Source organism: Macrosteles quadrilineatus, unplaced genomic scaffold, assembly GCF_028750875.1.
Source record: "Macrosteles quadrilineatus isolate MER2022 unplaced genomic scaffold, UCM_ALF_1.0 Scaffold_6__1_contigs__length_79288215, whole genome shotgun sequence".
NCBI classification, from domain to species: Eukaryota; Metazoa; Arthropoda; class Insecta; order Hemiptera; family Cicadellidae; genus Macrosteles; species Macrosteles quadrilineatus.
Genome location: NW_026542599.1, coordinates 55,516,708 through 55,539,086, shown reverse-complemented (window position 1 = coordinate 55,539,086; position 22,379 = coordinate 55,516,708). Strand labels below are relative to the sequence as shown.

Genomic DNA, 22,379 nt, shown 5'->3' with positions numbered 1-22,379 from the left:
TTTTTGTGTTATTTGATTACATTTGATAATACCCCTTTTACATAGCATGGAGAATGTTTTATTTTACGTTTGTGTGCATTATTTATTAAAATATAAAATTGTGATTTCCCAATCAAAACCCATAAAATAACAGAAAAGTCGGAATCTTACAAAAACTGCTCGAAATTAAAATGTTTTATGATATGGTCTCTTTGACACTAGACGAAAAGGTACAACCACTAATTCTGTAAGAATTACGGTTAGAGAATTATAAAAAAATGTTGGGATTTTACGCTTAATATAACATAGTTACTTCCACCACTTACAAATGATATGGGGGTTTTAACAAGAAAATTAGGGGAAAGTGTGTATCAGCTTAAAGACACAGTTACGCTGGTTTTCACAATTAAGTTATACAGAGTAAAAATTTACTCTGAACTGAAATTTAATTTAAGTTTCTTACCTTCATTTAATAGCCAATGATTATCTGAAGAAATCTGAAACAATTGTACTATTAAGAAACAAATTAAACACATCAGATGAATAGCGACAAAGTGTTGGTGATTCGTCTTAAAGTTAGTTTACTAGTAAAGCTAATGAAGAGATTTGAAAGTTTTCTTCGTGTTAAAGTGTGATATTAGTATCAACCACACAAAATAAACAAAGTTTATTTTATGAAACGGTTTATCCTTAAAACTAGGTCCTTACCTCATTCCAATGACCATCCTTAGGCTTGTAATCGTAGTATACCCAAGCATTAAATCTATTCAATACAGCTTTTCCCTTGCTGTCTCTTTTTTGTGTAATACTATACGAACACCAGTCATCATTTTCCGATTTTCGACTTCCTACTATAGTCACCAAATTCTCACCACCAAAGTTGATTCTTTCAACAACCAAAGTTTTGGCAAAATTCTCTGCTGATGAACAATCAAACATTTTAATAGTAACAACGTGAGTTTCTCCTGCTTCGGAAAACACTGAGTAAAATGTTGAATCTCTCTGTCCGTTCTCTTTGTAGCATTCGAGAACTAAATTAGACGGTAACATCCATACTTTCACTAATGTCAGGGTGTTTTTTGGCAGATTATTGATGTAATCCATATGCGCCTGATCCATGTCTGCCACTGTAAAAATAATACGTTGGTTTAAATAGTAGTTAAAAAGTAGTTTAAATAGTAGTAGTAGTTGGCTAATAGTGTTTTAAGGTTTTTTTAGACTTGGCATAGTTTAAAAGTTAAACATCAAAAGCCAACTGGGTTTATTTTGACAGTTCTGGCTAAGACTGCTGGTCTTAGTCAGTTATATACATACAGTATAATCTTTACTCTACGCAGAGGATTCATATTCAGTTAAAACACTACATTCAAGTTTGTGTGTCGCTGTCTTTGTCTGAATAATTGGACTGTATTCATTCAGATTTATTTAACACTAAATGGTAATTGTGGGGACCCTGTGGATTTATTTCCGTTACTAGATGGCGCTCCAAGCAGTGGACGCCAGAACTAATGCTAACCGCAGCACGGCCGTCGGTATATTCGTCTATGGTATAGGCTATACCCAGTCTATCGAAAAATATTACTACGATATTCTTGGTAATAAGCAGGGTCAATCTCATACATTTAAAAAACAATCACCCGAAATATCACCGGCAACAAAAGCTCCAAAGTTGAAGTGGCTCTCTCACCATTCTACCCAGATCCTAGGGTGGATTGTCAATTGCAAAATTGGTTTTGAACATTTTGACGATTCCAAATGTCTTGTCATCGGAAGTTCTTGTCATCATAAGTTTAATAAATTATTTTACATTGGATACATATTTTTGTAATTATTCAAATTACATAAACCCTGCTTACTAAAATTAAGGTTAAGAATACAGATTCTCATGTATAATTAATTGTTTATGTAAAAAGAAAACACTCAAAATTCCTCTCTTTAACTTACTTTTTAGAAATGGACAGGTGTTAGGAGTTTCGTTAGGGATCTGAAACAAATGGATGCAAAATATTAACAAAAATTTGTAAGTGGTGATCGATTTCGATTTGGCACTCCAATCATCATCAGACCCAATAGGCAAATGACAAGAGTCTTGAATGGCCTCCCTACTTATATCCTATTATCTACCGGAAGTACCGGCCAATACATCTTTTATCAGTACAACTGCAGTTGAAATGTACTTGTTCATTAATCAGCTTAGTTCATTTTTTTTATTTGTCTTTATACATATAGCCTACAATTTGAGAAAGAAAGAGAATTACAAAGAGGTTTATTCGCCTATTGTGTCTGGCTATTGTGTCTATTGTGTCTTTCGCATATGATGATTGGATTGTCCAATCTAAATCGACCACGACTTAACATCTTTAATGAATATTTACCGCCTTGTAAGTAACAGTACATGAGCTTAAATAGCCGGAGCAGGCCGATACGGTTGTATGATCGATTAGACAAACCCGGGACGGGGACGTTCTCCTTGAACTGGGTAACTCAAAAGACAAGGATGCTTTTACTGCCGAACTGAAGGCAGCTGTTTAAGGCTAGGACATCGTCCGCGCTCTTGAGCCAAAGACATCAGTCGAGGTTCGAGACATTGGTTGTGTGTTGACGGAGAGTGTCGTTGTTGAGGCCTTGAGGAAAGCTGTACCCGAGCTTACCGGGCAAACGGCCATTCTAAGGGTGTGACCCACAAAACCCAGTAGATAGGTGTCAGCAGCGGATGGAAGTCGTCGAAATGGCAGACGCACACGCCATCAAGGTGTTGGCACTCCAGCATCTGAGAGTCAGCTGGGTCAACTTCAGGCTCAGACGGAGGGTGGAAGTGAAGGGGTGTTTAAAGGTGTTAAAGGGGTGTTTGGCCGCGACCAAAGCAATAACTGCCTTTGATGTGGGGGAGTTGGACAAATCCGTAAGGACTGCCAAGTAGATTCCTGTTTCACTTGCAAAGAAAATGGACTCGCTGACAAAAACTTAAAGCATATAGCTGGGTCTAAGCAGTGTAGTGTATTTAAAGCTGTACTACAGCAAACTAAATCACTCCCAGGAACTAGGAAGATAAGAATCCTTCAGTGCAATCTAGAGCGATCCAGGACGGATGACGCACTTCTCTGTCAGTTTGCCCTCGAACACAATGTCGACGTCAGCGAACAGTACCAGTATCGAGATAGGGACCCATCCTTTTGTTCCCTGATAGTTTTGGTACTGCTGCATTCTGGGCTCGTAATGCAAATATATTTCTTTTTTTTATGTGTAAATGTGTTTTTGTGTCTGTTTGTTGTATGGAAAAAACAATAAAGATTTCTTAAAAAAATATATATGTTCAAGTACGGGGTCACAAGAATGGCCGAGGTTTCGTTTGGGTTCGGTGCAGGGATGTCACTTACTTCTGTGTCTACCTTACTCCCAACGAGGCCATCCGTGACTTTCGAGAGAATATAGACCACCTGGAAGAGAGCGTTGTATGATACAACCAGTTTTCTCGTCGTAGGTGTGGACTTAAATGCTAGGGCTGTCGTGTAGGGAACGGCCTTCACCAACTCCCGCGGTAAGTACATTCTGGACTTTGCTGCCAGAGCCGGAATCGTAGTCATCAACTAGGGTAACACGCCAACTTTCCGCCATCTTGGGATGTGGGGACCTGCAGGAACATTACCATTGCATTTGAGTCCCTTTTACCAAGGATCAGAGCCTGGAGAGTCCTGGAGGATTACACGGCCAGTGACCACCAGTACATAATTGTTGACATCCTGGATGGTCATCAGAGACAAGTAGCCACGTTACGTCAAGTGCCCGTTCGATGGAACATAAAAATACTGGACGTGGCAAAATTCAACGGAGCCATCCTACGAAGAACGCCGGTGGTTCATCCCGCAACTGGCGTGGCTCAAGCAGACGCGTTGGTTAAATCCACGATAGGACTGATTGTCTCAGCCTGCGATGAGTCTATGCCTCGCAGGAGATACCGGTGCAATAAGCACCCGGGGAATTGGTGTACAGCCAAGATTGCGGAATTGCATCGAGCAGCATTGAGAGCCAGAAGACTAAACTTGCTACCAGGGCTAGAGAACCCTAAGACATACGTCGTGAGTCGGATGCTTATAGGGTGGCTAGAAGGTGTCTTCGTCGAGCCATTCATCGGAGTAAACCAAGGCCACACTAAACGTTTCACCTACTGCGGGATTTTGGAAGGGCGGACGACGCCCCACTTTTCATCCTTGAAGAGCTGGAGGCGGCCGTCCTATCCCTGAAGAACAATAAGTTTTAGAGTTCTGTATCCGATTTGGTACCCGGCGAAGTCCTCAAAAAGGTTTTGACTACCAACCCCTTGATCCTTTTAAGCATGTACATCACCTGCCTGGTCGAAGGGGTTTTCCCTCGTGCTAGAAAACAGCTAGGCTTGTGCTTGTTGGAAAGGGCAAGGGAGACCCAGACCTGCCATCCTCTTACAGACCTCTGTGTATGTTGGACACGGCTGGCAAATGTCTCGAGAAATTGGTCTGTTACCGGCTGAATGCAGCCGTTTTCACTACAGGGGACCTCTCCTCTTGTCAGGATGGGGCGATCAATGGTTGAAGCGATTGAGGAAGTGGACTAAGCCATGATGAGAGCTGAGGATTTTAATCACTACTCTCGTAGGGTTGTGCTGCTCGTAACGCTCGATGTGCGAAATGCATTTAATACCGCAAGGTGGCGTGATTACGCTGGACGCTCTGGAGAACACCTTCCACGTTCCGGCATACCTCATGTGTATCATAGAGGATTATCACCGGTTCCACCTACTCATGTATGACACTACAGAAGGCCCACTGACTATGAGTGTCACTTCCGGTGCTGCCCAAGGTTCCATACTCGGCCCAGACTTCTGAAATGTCGCTTATGACAGCCTTTTGAGGTCTGAAATGCGTGAGGAAACTGTTTTGGTTGGGTGCGCAGACGACGTTGCAGCTTTGATAGCTGCACGCAGCGTTGAGCTGGCTCAGCTAAAGTTAAACCGAGTTATGTATACCTTAAGCGCATGGATGGCAGACCACGGTCTCTCGCTTGCTTTGATCAAAACCGAGATCGTGATTTTGACAAATTGATTTTTAATTAATTATATTTTAATAACATGAGGTTTAACTAGTATACCTAGGTTTGAAGCTACAAGGAAACTAATAAAGTGTATTTTTAGTAAGATATAATAGCTTAGTATAAAATAAATAAATTTTCCAGATCAAAATATATCTAAAAATGAACAAACTACATTGTAAAATATTCTCCATAAGAATAACATGGGAATTTTTAATTTAATTTTTTTTAATTTTCTCCGTTACCAATAACCGTACAAAGAAACTTTGTTATAATAAATAATTTGTTTTTGAGCTCTTTAAAAGGGTCTAGAGAGAAGTAGGGAAACTTTGTGTTTTGAGGATCAAAAATCCCAATTTTTACAAGCATCCCAAACGCTTTTCAAGTTTCTGTTTTTTAAATTCAATTTGTAACCAACTTTTGGATGCCTTTATAAGGTATTTTCACGAAATACATAGTAGTAATTTGTAGGAAATTTTATCCTCATTCAAAATATCGCAACCACTTTTGTAGATTTTCTGACAATTTAAACCTTATTGTCAAATAGGCCAAGCGATTCCAAGTTTATAGATTTTAGAAAATACTGAAATAGAGATATTTACAGATATGTACAACAAAATCTAGACTTCTACTGGACCGATTATGTTGATCAATGGGTTGTTAGAAAGCCTAATTCGTGTAAATTTACAAATAGTTATGAAAGTTTTATTTGAATAAGATTTGAGTTGAAAAACACAAAAACAAGAATACATTAAAAACTGCTTTTCCAAGATCTTATTACAAAGTTTCTATTTGTAGCCAACTTAGAATGCCTTTATTGCCTATTTTCAATAGATACAGTATAGTGAATTGTATAAAATGTTATTCTCTTTCAGAATATCACCTTCAACTTAGGTCGATTTCCTTACAATTTTAAAGCTGTTCGCAAAAGAGCTAAACAACCTCCGAATTTATGGGGCTGAGAAAATACTGAATTACAATAAAGATATTTTTGTTAAACTTTGTACAACTAAATCTATACTTCTACTGTACCGTTGTTATTAAATCATGGGTCTTTGGAAAGCTTAATTTAAATAGATTTTCAAATAATTATGAAAAAGTTTGCTTTTGTTATGATTTATGGTTAAAATTAAAAATAAAACATGTTTTCCATAAGAAATACATTGAATACTGTGTTTTTCCTATTTTGTATTTGGAGGCAAATTATAACTGCCTTTTTTGGCAATATAAGAAATGCGTAGTACTAATTTGTAGGAATCGTATTTTCTTTCATAATTTTACCCGCTTAGCTCGATTTCCTCACCAAAAAAAGTTTAAAAGTGATTTACACAATAGCTAAACAACCTCCGAATTTATAGTGGGGAGAATATACTGAGCTTGAGATATTTTTGTCAAATTTTGTATATAACTAAAACTACAGTTTGTTCTACTGTATCAATTTTGTCAATTAGTGCGGTGTTAAAACTAACTCCTAGTTCATGTAGATTTTCAATTTTGATTTTCTTAAACATCTGTAGTGAGAAAGTAAAAATAAAAATAAAAAATATATTAAAACGGCTTTATTCAAGTTTCTATTTCCAAGCTTCTATTTGTGGCCAGCTTTAAACTGCCTTTATTGCATATTTTCAAGAAATACATAGGATTAATTTGTAGGAAATATTATTTTCTTTCTGAATATCACTTTCAGCTTAGGTTGATTTCCTCACCATTTAAAATTTATTTGTAAAAGGGCTAAGCAACCTCCTAATTTATAGTTGTTAGAAAATACTGAATTAGAGATATTTTGTTAAACTTTGTAGAATTAAATCTACAGTTCTACTTGACAAATTTTATCTAATAATATGCCAATGAAAAGCTTTATCCATGTAGATTTGCAAATAATAATGAAAATTAGATTTTTTTATGATTTGTGGCACTAGTTGTGCCGGTATGCATCATCTAATCATATAAAAAAGTGTTGATAATTTAACAGCTGAATGTTGTATTGTTATTTTATTAATTGTTCTTTGTTTGCATGTTGTTGTTCACAATTTGTATTTTGTATTTAAAGTGTGTTCCTTATGTTATGTGTGTGTTTCTAAGGTTGTGTGTTTAATCTGTACCAATAATATTAGTGAGTAAAGTGGTGGTATAATATATGAGTTTAAATCGTAGAGATACTCATGAACTCAGACTAAGCCATTAAAAAGTTAATACTTTCACATTAGGAGTAATTTAACATTGAACAATAATATCTAAGTTACAATAGTACATAAACTACACAAAATGCATTTTTTATTGTAGCCTACAGTATTGTCATAATTCTCATAAATCCATTCTTCTCCAACAAATTAAAGACTCACCCTCTTCCAGTAACAGTTTCTTGATGGATGCTTTGCCATAAAATAAGACACAACCGTGCCAAAATCGTTGTTTTTGTAAATCCAAGACAAATCCTGATGCTCCCCTTCTACACCGAGTTGAAAAATCTCCTGAGGAGATAAGTTTTGTTTTAGTGTCATAATGGTAAGTGTTTGCATGAAGTTTTCGGAACATCTGGTATTGATTGTAGTTATACGGTGTCCTATTGGAGTTCGCAGACTAAGCGAATTTTCGTAACAGCTCAACACAATTTTTGGCCTCCCAACGCTCACGTACTCTGCAATTATTCCAGTCGTTTCATCATCTGAAAAAACAAGTTTGATTTAACTCAGTACACACACTAAACACACTAAAAGAAGATACGTTATTCATTCTGGGTTGAATTGACGGAAAGGAAATAAAAGATACGTCTAATATTAAAACATATTTACACTTATACTGTTTACACACAGGACGGTAAATATTCATAAGAGATGGTACGTGGTGATCGATATCGATTGGGCCCCCAATCATCATACCGGCCAATACATTTCGTACAACTGGAGTCGATATTTACTCTATCCGCTTATTTCCATTTTTACATTTCCCTTATAAGTATATGCAATTCTGCGTCTTTGCGCGATTGCTGGTGCGTATGCGTGTGAGAGTGTGGACGTGATTTCTTTTGTATATTCTATTTATAATAATTACTATTTTTAAATCGAATTTTTGTTTAATGTGTTCTTGAAGTGTTAAATATATATATATATTTATATTAGATTAATAATTTTCATTGTATTTTTAATAATTATTTATATTTAAGTTTGTCAGGTTAAGTGTAAGAGAAGGCCATGTGGCCTTAACTTTGCCTGGTAAAATAAAGAATTTTTAATTTCATTTCAATTTTTCCCTAGCATTTCCTATATATTCTTTTAAAATTCTTAAAATACATAGACTATCCTCTATTTATCCTGTTAAATAGCCATTTTGTAACAGGTGCTGTGCGACATTTAATCTTTCCGGTTTGTTGTTCCTCCACGCAAATATGTTGTTTTTTAAGTGCCATGTTTATCATTTATTTCAAATTAAAATTTACATGCATTTCTTATGGAAGGATTGTTTCCATGAGATATTTATTATATATTGTAAATGGTTGAACAAAAAAATATGTAATGTACTGTTCTTGTACTAAATGTAATCTTCTTTAATTTCCTAATTTAGTATAGTATACACCAATCTGATAGTTTTAGAGGGATTTAGGAAAACCTAAAAATGATACCTAACAGTGGACATTTTGTACGCCATCTTGGATTGAAAAAAATGACACCCAAATTTTTTTAGGTTACTATATCATCTTTCAAAATACATTAAGTTTTTGCTTTTAACAAAAAATATATATTACAAATGAGCCTGCAATACAATACAACAATAAGAACTGAAGAAAAATAACTATTTATAATCAAACCATTACAGTATCAACCATTGAGATGGGAACATAATTTAGATTCGTATTTAACCCAAACTAACTGTTACCCAGGGACTTTACCCCGTTTGACTTCATGATTATTAATAAAACTATTGATTGGTTAAGTTAAGCTGAAGAAATAAACAAAACATAATACAGTAGTACAAACAAATAATCACACCTGATTTTAATAAGGTAATAAATTGAAAGAATAATATAAAGACATTTGTGCAGCTGAGGTATTTTTAACCTTAGGTATATGAAAAGTTCCCTTTAGAAAGGAATTACTAAATTAAAGGGCAATTTATGAAATAATGGATAATTTTGCGCAAAGTTAACGTCATTACGAACATTTTAAGTATATGGTTTATGGGGGTATGACTTTTAGTTTTCTCAAAAGTCCATGGTTACTTTGAGATCCATACTGTATATGGATATGAGTCATGGATGGGAGTAGATTGGTGTAAGATTATATGTGTGATAGTTTTGTTACTGACTAAGATCAGCTGTTTGATTAGCCAGGATCATTTATTTTACGCCCAGTGATCAGGACAGCTGGGTTTATTTTCGAAACATCTAAAAGTTACTAAGTTTCTCAGGATCGAACCGGTGACATTTCGATTACCAGGCGTGCTCTATAACCAATCAGCTACCCAGTCATGTAATTATCTGTAGTAGTTAAATAATTGCAAATAATTATTTTCTTAAGATCTTACGTCCCATGAGTAAAACAAAGAAGTGAGTTTTGTACAAAGACGTATCCCCCAAACTAGTCTCTAGTCTTTGCCTAGAGAACCCCCTCCGATCCTAACTCTTTAATGAGTTAAGCAACAGGTGGGGTTCTAACTGCGGAAAATCTCCAACTGCTACCTGGTGCAGACCCAAGCTCTTGACTCTCCAAAACACTAAGAAAAATGTCATAAGCACCTAAGTTTGTCACAAATAAAGTTATTCATCAAGACACAAAATTACCCTATATTAGCGAAGAAAAAAAACTAAGCTAAAAATAAAAAAAAAAATTAGAAAGCCATCCAAATTTCCTGGCAGTTAACCTCCTCGATAATAGTGAAGCTACATATACGCTCAAAGTTAATCCAATAGACCTCCCAAATCGTTTTTAGTTAAAAAATTGTATAAGTTTTGTATGTTAGTGCACTTGATGGAGTGTGCCTAACCCATGTTAAAATTGTCATGAAATTTAATTATTGTTCTATAGAATATATTGTAAGCAAAATACTTGTAAAAAAAATCTCATTCATGCAAAACCACTTTGTAATATATCAACTCACCTGTTATATAACCAGGAGCAACGGAGTTTGACTGCTGAAACAATTAAAGTTACTTCAACATCACTTAAAATAAGGATATACTTTTCTGCTTTCTACTATTCCACAGAGATAAAATTAACAATTTATGTTATTAGTATTTTGTTTTGATAAATTTGGATGAAAAGGAATTGCAGAGATTGAGGAGCCATGGGAGATGTGGATATTAGAATTGAAATTCATGGGATATATGTGGCCATTCGAAAAGACCAGGTATTTTAGATGTCAATCGTCACTCTCTGTGCTACTGAATACGGACTTGTAAGCTCTGTTAATTAAGTGGAAACATGAAACCCCAGTTTCCGTAGATGTTATGTTTACTCTTCAAATCCGTTAACGTCAGGCTTTGGACAGCAACAAATGTTACACATTGCCTTAGGCTGGTCAAGAGAATCGAGGCATAATTGTATTACTAAAACCATTGGAGGGTGTCTGAGTTTGAACCAGGAAACTCGGGGCCAAAGTTTCGTGCTCTATACCTATAAGGTATTGAAGGTCTTTTGTTAGCTCCACCAGCTTGTAGTGTTTCTGTTTGTGTGCATGCCATAATCCATTCCCTTGTCATTCTTATAGAGGCCAAATATAAACAATAGCAAATCATGTAAACCTGAAAAGAGGAATGTTCGTACTTTGGTAATCAATTGCGAGTGAAACTAATTTATCAACCCATCAATAAATTAGAAAAATGTTTGCGCTTAGCTTGTTTATACATAGCTGTAATATACCAAACTTACATTGAATATTGAGATTGTGTGTTTAGCAATATACCTGTAAAACATCTGCTGATGATATAAATCAGTTAAAATGTTAAAATGATTAGTTAGAAGCTATTTTCCAATGCAGCCAAATACTTAGATTCGTTTAGATTCGGGTTAGGCATGAGGGTAGACCAGAAGTCACCTAACCTATAGTATTATCTACCATAGTAAATGGTCCACCTACCTTAGACCAACTGAAGAACCCGACGTTTGGTCTAGTATCCGGGTTTATAATTGGTTTCCGATCTTGTACATCGCAACTTGTACAGATATCATATCTACACCATCCATTGCCATTCAAGACTCCAATAGACAAATATTCTTTGTCATTTTGTGCATTGAGGAAAGCGTAAAATTCTGATTTTATATCCAATCTTTTATTAACGGTAACGATATGACCTTTTTTAGTTGATACGATGGCAATGAAACGTGTAAACTGGTATAGTATGTAGGGATCATCATTCATATTATTTGAAAAGATCTTGAAATCTTCTTTCGTGTTGACATCTTCAAATCCTTTGAGTGAAATTGTTTTATCTGAAAATGTTCACGAAATTAGTTTTTGTTATATGCCCTGTTAATACATAACCAAAAACTTATTGCGTGCAATCAGCTGTTTTACTTTACCATTTAAAAGTTAAGTTTGTTTATATTTAGAATCTATCGGACCGCCATGACTGGAACATGCTGGAACGAACTAGCAGTTGTCCAGTCAGCTTCCGTTCTCATCAGTCATCTACTGCGCGACAGGCGATGTCTCTTGTTTTATATTTTTTTAATGTTTTTACCGTGTTTCTTGTGTGTGTAAAGTTTGACGACGCCATATCTGGTGGATATATATATCTGAGGATAGCATTTAATGTCAAAACGGCCGTAATATACGAAAACTTCAGAGCTGTGACGAGGTAATTGTATTATTATTATTATAGTCATCAATTTATCTCAGGGGCTAAATCATGTCTATTCATGGTGGAATGTCTATTGATTCATATGCTAGACAAGAAACATTAGCCACACAATACAATAACATCAAACTGAAGCTACAAAACACGATTCCGAACATAAAGTTTAATAAGGACTGCCTTCGTTATGGAATAAAACCTAACTATGTCCAAATAAAGGTTAGAAACAAAATGGTGAATGTGCAATTAAAGCCATTCCAGATGAAGATAGCCGCAATTCCGCTCGTCTCATAGTGACTAAAAAATGGTATACAATATGGTATACATGAGAATGCAAAATCAATCTCGCACTCGGTTAATATACATAAGAAGGAGACATTATCTCTAAGTTGTATCGAAGAGAAATTATGTATAAACAACGTCTTGTTATGCAAAACTGATAAGGGCAATATAGCAATATTAATGTTCATAGCTAATTATAATACCAAGGTCAACGATTTTGTTCAGAGTAATAGCGTAATAGAATTGAAAAAAGATCCTATTAACAAATCGGGAGCGCGCCCGAGTTCTCGTGCAAATCTCGTAGTCAAGCCGGTGATTTTGAAAATTTATACGAATATTGATATGGGTTTGAAATGTTTTTACAGCTGGAAAATAGAATGGAACATTTGAATGGGGATGTATATGCCGTGGGCAGGATTTTTTTAAGTGGCTAAAAATTACCCACAATGTTATTTTAATGGGATAAAACGTCCCCATAGACGTCATTTTCTCCTATTCCCCCTAATTTTCTTCATATACTCCTGCATGTGTCAAAAATGTAAGAATTAGCTTGTTTAGATTGGTTTTGAAAATATAGGAGATATGTGAAGATCGAAAATATTTATAGGGTTGAACATTTATATGGGGACTAGCTGCTGTAACAGTGATTCGCAACAAGGAGGATGTTAAGAGAAAGTATTGATGTTTAAATCTGTTGTATAAAATAGTTACACATCCACCTTTGATTTCAGGAACAAAAATTCATTGAACCTTTTAGTTTGTAAAAATATCTATCTTTCAAGCTGGTCTAACTTATAGGCTTCCTAGTAAAAACTATATGAGGCACTGATGCATGTATGAACATTCTGTAACATATGATTTTATTTTCAAATAAAAGTTTACTTTTAAGTTTAAACAACTCACATATTAAAAGTTAACGGTAACAAAATAATTGCACAACATAGGGGACTGTATTGAAGGGGAAAAACAATTTATAATGATTTCATATAAAATAGATAGGCCTAGTTGTACCCTACCTACTGAACCTTTGTATGGAATCATTACCTGCAGCTCATTATGTAACAATCACAGTACTGTAAGCAAAATAAAAAAAAAAATGGAAAACTTGTACTACACATTTTAAGAAAGACAACCCTTATTATCGTAAATCAGGGTACAAATTTTATCAAATTGTATAATACTGCACAAATAATAATAATATTATTAATAATAACTAATAATGAGTTTTGAGAATGAAAGTAATATAAGAAATCAACAACATAATAATTATAATACATACCAGTTCTTATTTTTACTCGTTCTTTAATTCATTGTATCTATTCTATACTATGAGTAACGTTTGCGCACAAAGATTTCAAAAACAGCTCCTATGATTTCCTCAAAATTGTTAGAAATATCTGAGTTTTAAGCTAAAGACTTGTTTTTCATTTCATTTTAATTCATTTCATCAGGGCGTCTAATCTAAACCACTCGTGAATTACAGTTCAAAAAGGCTTTAGATTTTACAATATAGCATACATTTCAAGTTCAAGTTTTTTTAGTATCCGAAGTAAATAATAGAAGAAAATATAAGTATGGACAAAAAATGGCAGTATAATTGAAATTTAGTTTGTAAATTGGATAAAAACAAATAATAGTATCAATAGTCAGTCACCTAGCCTAAATGTTTAAAATATAATTTTTTTCATTTAGTTTTAAAACAACCATCTAGTTAAAATTTTAATCCAAACATAACGTGTAAATCAGTTCAATTTTTTTAAAAATAGGTACCGGTACCATAATAATTACAAAACATGTATACATTGTAATGTTCCATCTGCTTCCATAAATATATACCAATAAACCTACCGTATTCTCATATTCATAGAACCATTAAAACTTAAGAATTTTGGGAGCAGAATCTGTACCTCTTAACATCTGCTCTTTGAACTGTCAAATTGTATATACAGCTGACTTTGTTTAATTTGTTTATTTACATTCTTCCAATAGCTCCATAAGCTAAACATACAAACTTTACAGTCCAGTAGGGCTAAGCCCTAAGGTTAAATGTGAAAATGAATATGCCTATATGTTAATCGAGACAAAGACGAATCCAGCGAACGTCGTTCTTGAGTTATAAGTGGTGTAACTAACACGAATTTGTTTTATATAAATAGAGAAATAAATATAAGGAAAAGATCAGGAATCTTTAAAAAAGTGTTAAACATTATCCCCATGTTATTCTTATGGGGAAAAACTGCTCCAAGTGTGGTCTCTGCTATATTCCATCTACTTACCAAGGTTGTTTTGTCAAATATTTGGAAGGTTTAGACGAAACGTATTTTAATTTTATCCTACCTACTTTAGTAAGTTTGACTAGGATATATGTTCAGCCTTTATTGAGTTAATGTGTTAGAAAGTTTGCATTAAAGTCGATCCCAATGACCTTTGCTTTACTCAACTCAATAAATTACTTCTTTTTTAATTATTTGGTCGTAATTTTATTTGAAATATTACAAACTACCATGATCAAATATCTAGATACAATACATTCTCCTTTTGTCAATACAAGAAGAGACGGATTTTATTATATTCGTTATATCTAAAAAAAAAACTCACCAGTAATAAGTTCGTTGCAATTTCCTTCAGCCCAAGCCTAAAACAACAATAAATTTACAACTCTCAACATTTGCTTTACATTAACATAAATTATATTTGAACTTAAAAATAATTGGGTACTTACGTATTATACGGAGGCCACTGATTTTACAGCGCGCTGCGGCGGTTGGGTTAAGTTGGGTTATCATAAATATGTTTGTAGAACTTTCCTAGTTTCGTTATGAATCGAACTATACGAGATGAGTCATAAAAACTTATGATAACCCAACCTAACCTAACCGCCGTAGCGCGCTGTAAAATAAGTGGCCTCCGTATAATACGTAAGTACCAATAATTGTTTAAACTTGGGCTACTATTAAAATAATTATCACTAATTGCATACTCACAGCTCAGGATGCAAAGACTTGGACTTATCGTGTCCGTTGCCGTGAACACCCATAAGCCAGCTTTGATGAGCTCTATTAACTAATTTACAACATGCACACACTACCTGAGATTATCAGATGCATTGATAGGAATTAAATTAATAACTGCCTTACTTTGAATTCTGAAATCTTGACAATGATAATTTTATGGACTAGTTAATTACTTGGATTGACAAGAAATTTAACAGTTCATCAATTCAATACCACGTGATTTCTGTTACATTTTTTCCCTACAAGTTTGATGCCGGTTTTCATTACGGTAAACCGTAGTTTATAAACCAACACTACATCCTAAAACTCTTGGGGTTTCCCCGGTAACCCTTGACTAAAGCTAACTATTACATGTTTGTGATACAGTAGTAACCAAATTAATAAACTAATATCGTAGATACTAGTTTGGTGTAATTAACCAAAAGTGTTATCCTGTCAGTCTAAAATATTGGTTCATTTACAATAGTTATTTGTGTAACTAGTGAGCGAAGTAGCACTTTGCTGCACACGCGAGAAATGTTTATGCACGAGCCGTAGGCTAGTGTATAATGTTTTCGAAATATATTTTTAAGTGTTGCCTACTTATTTTCAAGCGCCCACGGATTACGTGCATAATAAAAGTACGCTGTTTTGTGTTGTTTGGTTGAAATACTGGTGTGCGCCAAATTAAAAACTATGCGCTAAAGTAAAGCTCTCTGTACTATAATCCGTGCAAGGAAGCCCACCTTGTCCGACTGTAGGAAATAGTTATTTGTGTAACTAGTGGGCAAAGTGGCACTTTGCTGCACACGAGAGCAATGCTTACAGCTGTGTTGCCAGCTTTCAACACAAATAGGTGCCCTAGAGATAGTAGTACCTGGTCCGTATCACTCCGCTATTTTTCTTCGGCAAGAAATGTGCTCCGCGACTTGAGAATATAGTTCCGTATGTTTTTGTAATTTGAAGTGGTTTCCGCGCCTAAAAAAAATGCTTTAAAGGTATTTCCTTGTTTATTAAGATCGTAGGAATGTTTTAAAAACGTTTAAAAGAAAAGTCCAGAAAGTTCAGAAATACCGAAATTATAAACACGAAATACCAGTTTAAATCGTAGTTATAATAGTCAATCAGCTGCTCATAGTATTATTATCTTTAAGTGTTGCCAACCTATTTCCAAGCGTACACGTATTACGTGCATAATAGAACCACGCTGTTTTGTGTTGTTTCGTTGGAATCCTGATGAAACCGTACGACAAAAAATAAACCTTACGATGAAGTATAAATATGCAGAAATTAGCAGGTTTCTGTACTATAAACAATACAAGGAAGCCAACTTTGTCGGGTGATTGTAGGAAAAAATATTTTTATTACAAACCAAAAACATTTAATCGCTAAAATAACATCTATGTAATGTGTGTTTAATTACACGCGTTTCATAGATTATAGCATTTAGTTATTTGCAGTACCGCACTTTGAGTAATGACGTTTCCTTTTAATATTCATAACTGTACTCTTATATAAACAGAAATCAGTTCGGACTCACGTCGTGTGCATTCATGCCACGTCAAACGGTTCCTATTGTAAATATCCAAAATCTGCTGACATGGCGACTTTAGAGGTTTGGTTTGGTAGATCCCCAGAGCAGGATCACACCGACGAATTTCGGAGTTTGTCCTTGGCTCTTATTCCAGAGTTAAGTAGATCAAGGATTGTACGGTATTTCAAATCTTCGAAATGTCAGGTCACAATTTGGGTGCCAAATGCTTCTTCAATCTCAATATACTCATAGGTTTAGAAATTTCAGCCAGCTAATTTTCTTTAAAACGTTAAGCAGCAGTTTGTCGACACTCCTGCTGAAGATAATCGGCATGTTGTTCATTATTTTGCACGGATATAGGATCTTAAATTATTTCTCTCCTTTCAGTCTTCGATGCGCGACATGTTTTGAGACATTTGGCGATATGAGATACATTTAATACCGACAAAAAAATTAGCGAAATTAGGCGAAATTAGCTTTCTGACGATTCATTGTAGCTTCTTTCCCTTTCGTATTATAAATATTAGTTTTTAGGTCTTCTGCGTCTTAAATTCTTTTAAATAAACCTTGAAAACATTTAAGAGTAATATATACATATAGGGCCTAAATATATTATATATTATGTATAATATAAATATATATAAACCAAACTTAAAAAATAACTATTCTTTAAAAAAGTGTAGTCCAAGCTAACCAATACAGTTATTTTTGTTAATACGTGATTACAGTAATAATAATCTGTATCAGCTGTTATTGTTAACTTCAGCTACAAAAGGGTACTGAGGATAATGGACACTTTTAAGGGCTGTAGGACGGAAACTGAGTTTTTCCCAGCATTGTGTCCAACTCCAATTGATTTATCGTGGCCAAATGCTGTAACCCGTATTAAATAAAAAATAAATCCTCGGACAGAAAAAATTGTCTCTGTACATGCGCTTGTTTCAGATTATAGGATGTATCTATCTATTCAGCAGTAATATTTTGGATATTTTAACAGACTTTCTAATGTGATAATTCTTTTAGTGGGGTCGTATAGCAGCATATAGTGGCAGAATATTTCAGTTCTGGCGGAGAGGCTGCAATTTTAGGTGGTTATAGTATACAAGTTTCTGAACCTAAAACCGCCCAGACCCCAATTTTTAAGGACCTCGGTCGTCCGTAATGACGTCATAAAAATGGCGGCCGTACGAGGATGCTGGGTCCCCATGAATTGGCTATAACGACCGAATGCCTGAACCGATTTTCATGAAATTTGGCACACAAGTGCTTGAATACATTATCTCGGCCTGGATTGAAAACGGTCAAGTTTCATCAGAGTCATTTCAAAATGGCGGCTGTTCAAAACTAAAAATACCCCCGCCACAGCAAACCTGCCGACTAAGCGAATTTCCATTTGTCTGAATTGATTTTCAGTTAAATATATTTTAATAACATTAGGTTTAACGAGTACCTAGGTTTGCTGCTACAACGAAACTAATAAAGTGTGTTTTTGAGTAAAATATTGATAGCTTAGTACAAAATAAATAAATTTGCCAAGTTTGATCAAAATATATTCATAAACAAGCAAACTACAACATTTGACAATATTCTCCATAAGAATAACATGGGAATTTTAAATTTACAATTTTTTTTAATTTTCTCCGGTGCTAATAATCGAACAAAAATACTTTTATATACTAAATTATTTGTTTTTTTAAGCTCTTTAAAAAGGTCTAAAGAGAAATTGGGAAATTTTGTGTTTTGAGGGTCAAAAGTGAGAAAAACCAATTTTTACCCCATAAAACCCCCCATAAAGCCCCGTTCCCATGGTCCGATCGTGCTGGTTCGCGAACTCATTCAAGTTTATCCTGCTTTACACCTTTAAACCAAATTTCATCAAAATCGGACAAAAATTACTCAAGTTATCGCGTTCACGGACGTATATATATATATATATATACATATATAAAAATTTGAACGAATAGTGTTTTTGGCCTCTGGGGACATCAAAATGAAAAAGTAAATCGGTCCCGGGTCTAGGTCTTACCGTGCCACCTACGGTAATAGTTACTTCCCTATAGGGAAATTCGCTAAAAATACGAGGAAAATAATTAATTGTGAACTGTTTTATACAGGGTGAGTTTTAAATGAGTTCCCAACCTACTTTTTTATACATTTCTTAAGATATCAACTCCGAACCACGTCAAATCATTGTAGAGTAGCAAGTACTTCATTTTGACTGGGTTTAAATTTTTGGCCGCCATCTTGGATCCACCATATTGGATACAAAGTTATTTTTTCAAATGTAAAGGTAGGGTTGTGACCCACCGTTTCAAACAAGACTATTACGCTTTATACGATGCTGCAATCCATTTAAAAAATTGTTGATCCATTCTAAAGTTATGAGACTTTTTATAACTTTATATTTAGTCCATTATAACATTGTGCATTTACAAACTAAGGCCATAATCTCAAATTAGATGATAGATTACTCTATCCGTTTTTTGTTATCAACCTTTCTTGATAAAATATTACAATTATTTGTATTTAAAATGTCAGTATTTCAAAAACCAAACATGACAATGAGAAACGGATTGCGGCATTGAATTCAGCATAAAAAAGTAGTTCAAAATGCTGGGTCACAACACCACCTTCATATTTTAAATAATTTATCACATTTCAAAATGGCGGATCCAAGATGGCGGCTGAAAAAAATACATCCGTCATAACCGAGTGAAAATAGGTCAACAATGAATGGTGGTGTCCACTTATCTTTATCTAGCACTATTTTGAGATTATGGCCTTAGTTTGTAAATGCACAATGTTATAATGGACTAAAAATAAAGTTATAATAAGTTCTCATAACTTTAGAATGGATCAACATTTTATAAGACCGATTGCAGCATCGTATTCAGCGTAAAAGTTTTGTTTGAAACGATGGGTCACAACCCTACCTTTATGTTTGAAAAAATAACTTTGTACCCAGTATGGCGGATCCAAGATGGCGGCCAAAAAATTTTAAACCCAGTCAAAATGAAGTACTTGCTACTCTACAATGATCTGACGTGGTTCGGAGTTGATATCTTAAGAAATGCATAAAAAAGGAGGGTGGGAACTCATTTAAAACTCACCCTGTATAAAACAATTCACAATTATTTTCCTCATATTTTTTTTAGTTTTGAACAGCCGCCATTTTGAAATGACTTGATGAAACTTGACCATTTTCAACCCAGGCCGAGATAATTTATTCAAGCACTTGTGTGCCAAATTTAATGAAAATCGGTTCAGGCATTCTGTCATTATAGCCAATTCATGGGGACCCAGCATCCTCTTACGGCCGCCATTTTGATGACGTCATTACGGACGACCGAGGTCCTTAAAAATTGGGGTCTGGGCGGTTTTAGTTTCAGAAACTTGTTAACCATAACCACCCAAAATTACAGCCTCTCCGCCAGAACTGAAATACAGTATTTTCCTGCTACCCAACCTGACTATTTCATTGAATCTTCTAGTAGTTTTCTTTGGGGGGAGGGGGGCACTGACATAATACTTATTCATTGTTTTTCAAACACAGAGGTTACTCATTGATTTTTGGAACCCAACATTTTTGCTTGGAAAGCCTTCTCCCTATCTACCCTATATGAACGTGAACGAATTGGGTTTTCGGACTCTGGAGTAATAAAAATGAAAAAAAGATAATCCGGTCCCAGGTCTAGGCCTCGCCAAAAACCCTACTGTTAAACCTATTCCCTCCATGGGAAATTCGATATAACATAATTGGTAAGATATACATCGGTCAATCTTATTTTGTGTTAACTATTAAACTTCGTTAAAGAATATCAATACTTTGTGGCCTGCTACTTTTATTTTTAATATATTAAATTTTTTTAAGCTACTTATTTTCCTAAATATTAGAACTTACCCCTAACGAAAGTAGTCTTAGCAATAAAACCAGGAGCAGCGACTTCATCATGACTTCATCTTCACCTGACTCCAACTGAACAGTTTCACAAAACCATCTGGCAATTAACTCTTCAAAGTTGACAGCCAATTTTACGACCAAACCATCAGCCTTGAATGTTTTAGCGGGTTTATTACTTTACCAACATTTTTGTACGAATTTTAAAACTTGAAAACCCCCAAAAGTTAACGCTGTAAGTGCTAAAATATACTTTTTATCCTTCGTCTAAGATGCTTTTGCAACAAACTGACGATGGAAGACTCAACTTTTAGTAACGTCGTAGTCTCCTATTGATGCCTTTGAGTAGCGTTGAATCTATTGATAAATATATATCTTGTAGAATCTCACTGCTTAACTCGGTAAAAAAACAATAACATAAATCGTTCAACAGTTATAAAAGATACTTTAAAACCTCATATTAGTAAACATTTTAATCAAAATTGATCTTGGTTGTAACACATTGATAATCTAAAGATTAAAATTTGTTCAGGTATATTTATTCTGCACAGCTTGTCTAAACTCTGCTCGTGGGATGTTTTACGGAAGGTTTACTGTGCTCACATAAACTCACATATTAGCCTACATTCGGTATTGAATTATATGATGCAACAACAATTCGAAATTAAGATAGTACTAGCTGTAGTACCCGTGCTTTGAAACGGGAAGAGGACACAAAATATAAATATTTCGATCTTTACAACCGTTGTATAAAATAGTTACACTCCGCCAACGCTTTCATAAAGAAAATTTAAGCTTTATGGCCTTTATAGAAACGTTTATGGATTTTAAATCTGTTAAAAAGTGGAAACCGCCATTTTGTTTTTGATTAGTTTTAAATCTTGTGTAGGCTGATATGAAAAAACTTACCAAACTTTCGAATAACAATCACACACATAATTTACCTTCATCTCCCTTTTTTTACCCATGTTTTTCTTTATTTTTGACACTATAAATTTTAATTTGAAGTCTCAAAACTACTAATTGTTATTAAATTTCAATGAAAAATCTTGTTTAGGTCATTCTTTTTCAATTAAATCACAAATCCTTCCATTTCCACTCACAATAAAACATTAGTAACACTAACATCAGCTGTTTTAAGCTATAGAAAAATTGTTGTACCTTATCAAGAGTATATTAAATCATTAAGGAAACTATGTAAAGAGTGAGGCAGTGAAATGGGACGATTCCAAAGCCAGCTGACAAGGAATTGGGGTACAGCTATAATAAGAGTACGGGGGAAATTACCATAGGTTTCTAGACAAGTGGAAATTTCAGTAGCCAGGGAACGTTAGACGAGGGCACAACACGCATTTGCTGTAAAGGCATATTACAAAAAACGTGGATATTATGGTTTGTGCTCAGCGCATTTTCCGCGGGCTCCCGTGCCATCAAGGAAAGCTACCCTCCTTTTGGTGAACTATCAAGCCACTGCTGGCACGACAAAGCGCTGTAAAACTATTGCAGACGTTATGCAAACGCTTAAAAATGTCATAGGCTGATTTCAATTCATAATTCAACATTGTGTGCAAAACCAAGTACGCCATTCTACTGACATTGTATGAAAAAATTTAATTAATTTTTTAAGTGAAACATTAATTTTCTCTCATACTTAGGATTTATATCAAAGCAACTATCCCTTTTTTCTAAAGAATTATTTGTGATTTTTCATAATCGTGCCGTTTCACTGCCTATACCCTGTATATACTATAAATAGTTGTAAATAATTGATTTAAAGACGACGGATAAAACTAATATCATTATCAAAACATCAAGGACTAAAAATGCGATAGTAAATACAGT

At 34.6% G+C, this 22,379-nt stretch overlaps 1 protein-coding gene across 2 annotated transcripts in view; it reads right to left on the bottom strand.

Moving 5' to 3' along the window:
• LOC128997245 (uncharacterized) overlaps nt 1-20,608 on the bottom strand; it is a 168,124-nt gene extending 147,516 nt beyond the window's left edge. The window contains exons 1-8 of one of the 2 annotated variants that reach the window (XM_054422857.1): nt 20,541-20,608; nt 14,711-14,747; nt 11,113-11,465; nt 10,135-10,168; nt 7,383-7,705; nt 1,924-1,963; nt 688-1,106; nt 443-476 (exon numbers count right to left, since the gene is read on the bottom strand). In XM_054422857.1, the coding sequence (XP_054278832.1) occupies nt 443-476; nt 688-1,106; nt 1,924-1,963; nt 7,383-7,705; nt 10,135-10,168; nt 11,113-11,465; nt 14,711-14,747; nt 20,541-20,591 (1,291 nt within the window). In that variant the 5' untranslated portion in view covers nt 20,592-20,608. The remainder of the gene's footprint in view (nt 1-442; nt 477-687; nt 1,107-1,923; nt 1,964-7,382; nt 7,706-10,134; nt 10,169-11,112; nt 11,466-14,710; nt 14,748-20,540) is intronic. The other variant, XM_054422858.1, reaches the window with a different exon arrangement.
• Between the last annotated feature and the right edge of the window lie 1,771 nt (nt 20,609-22,379).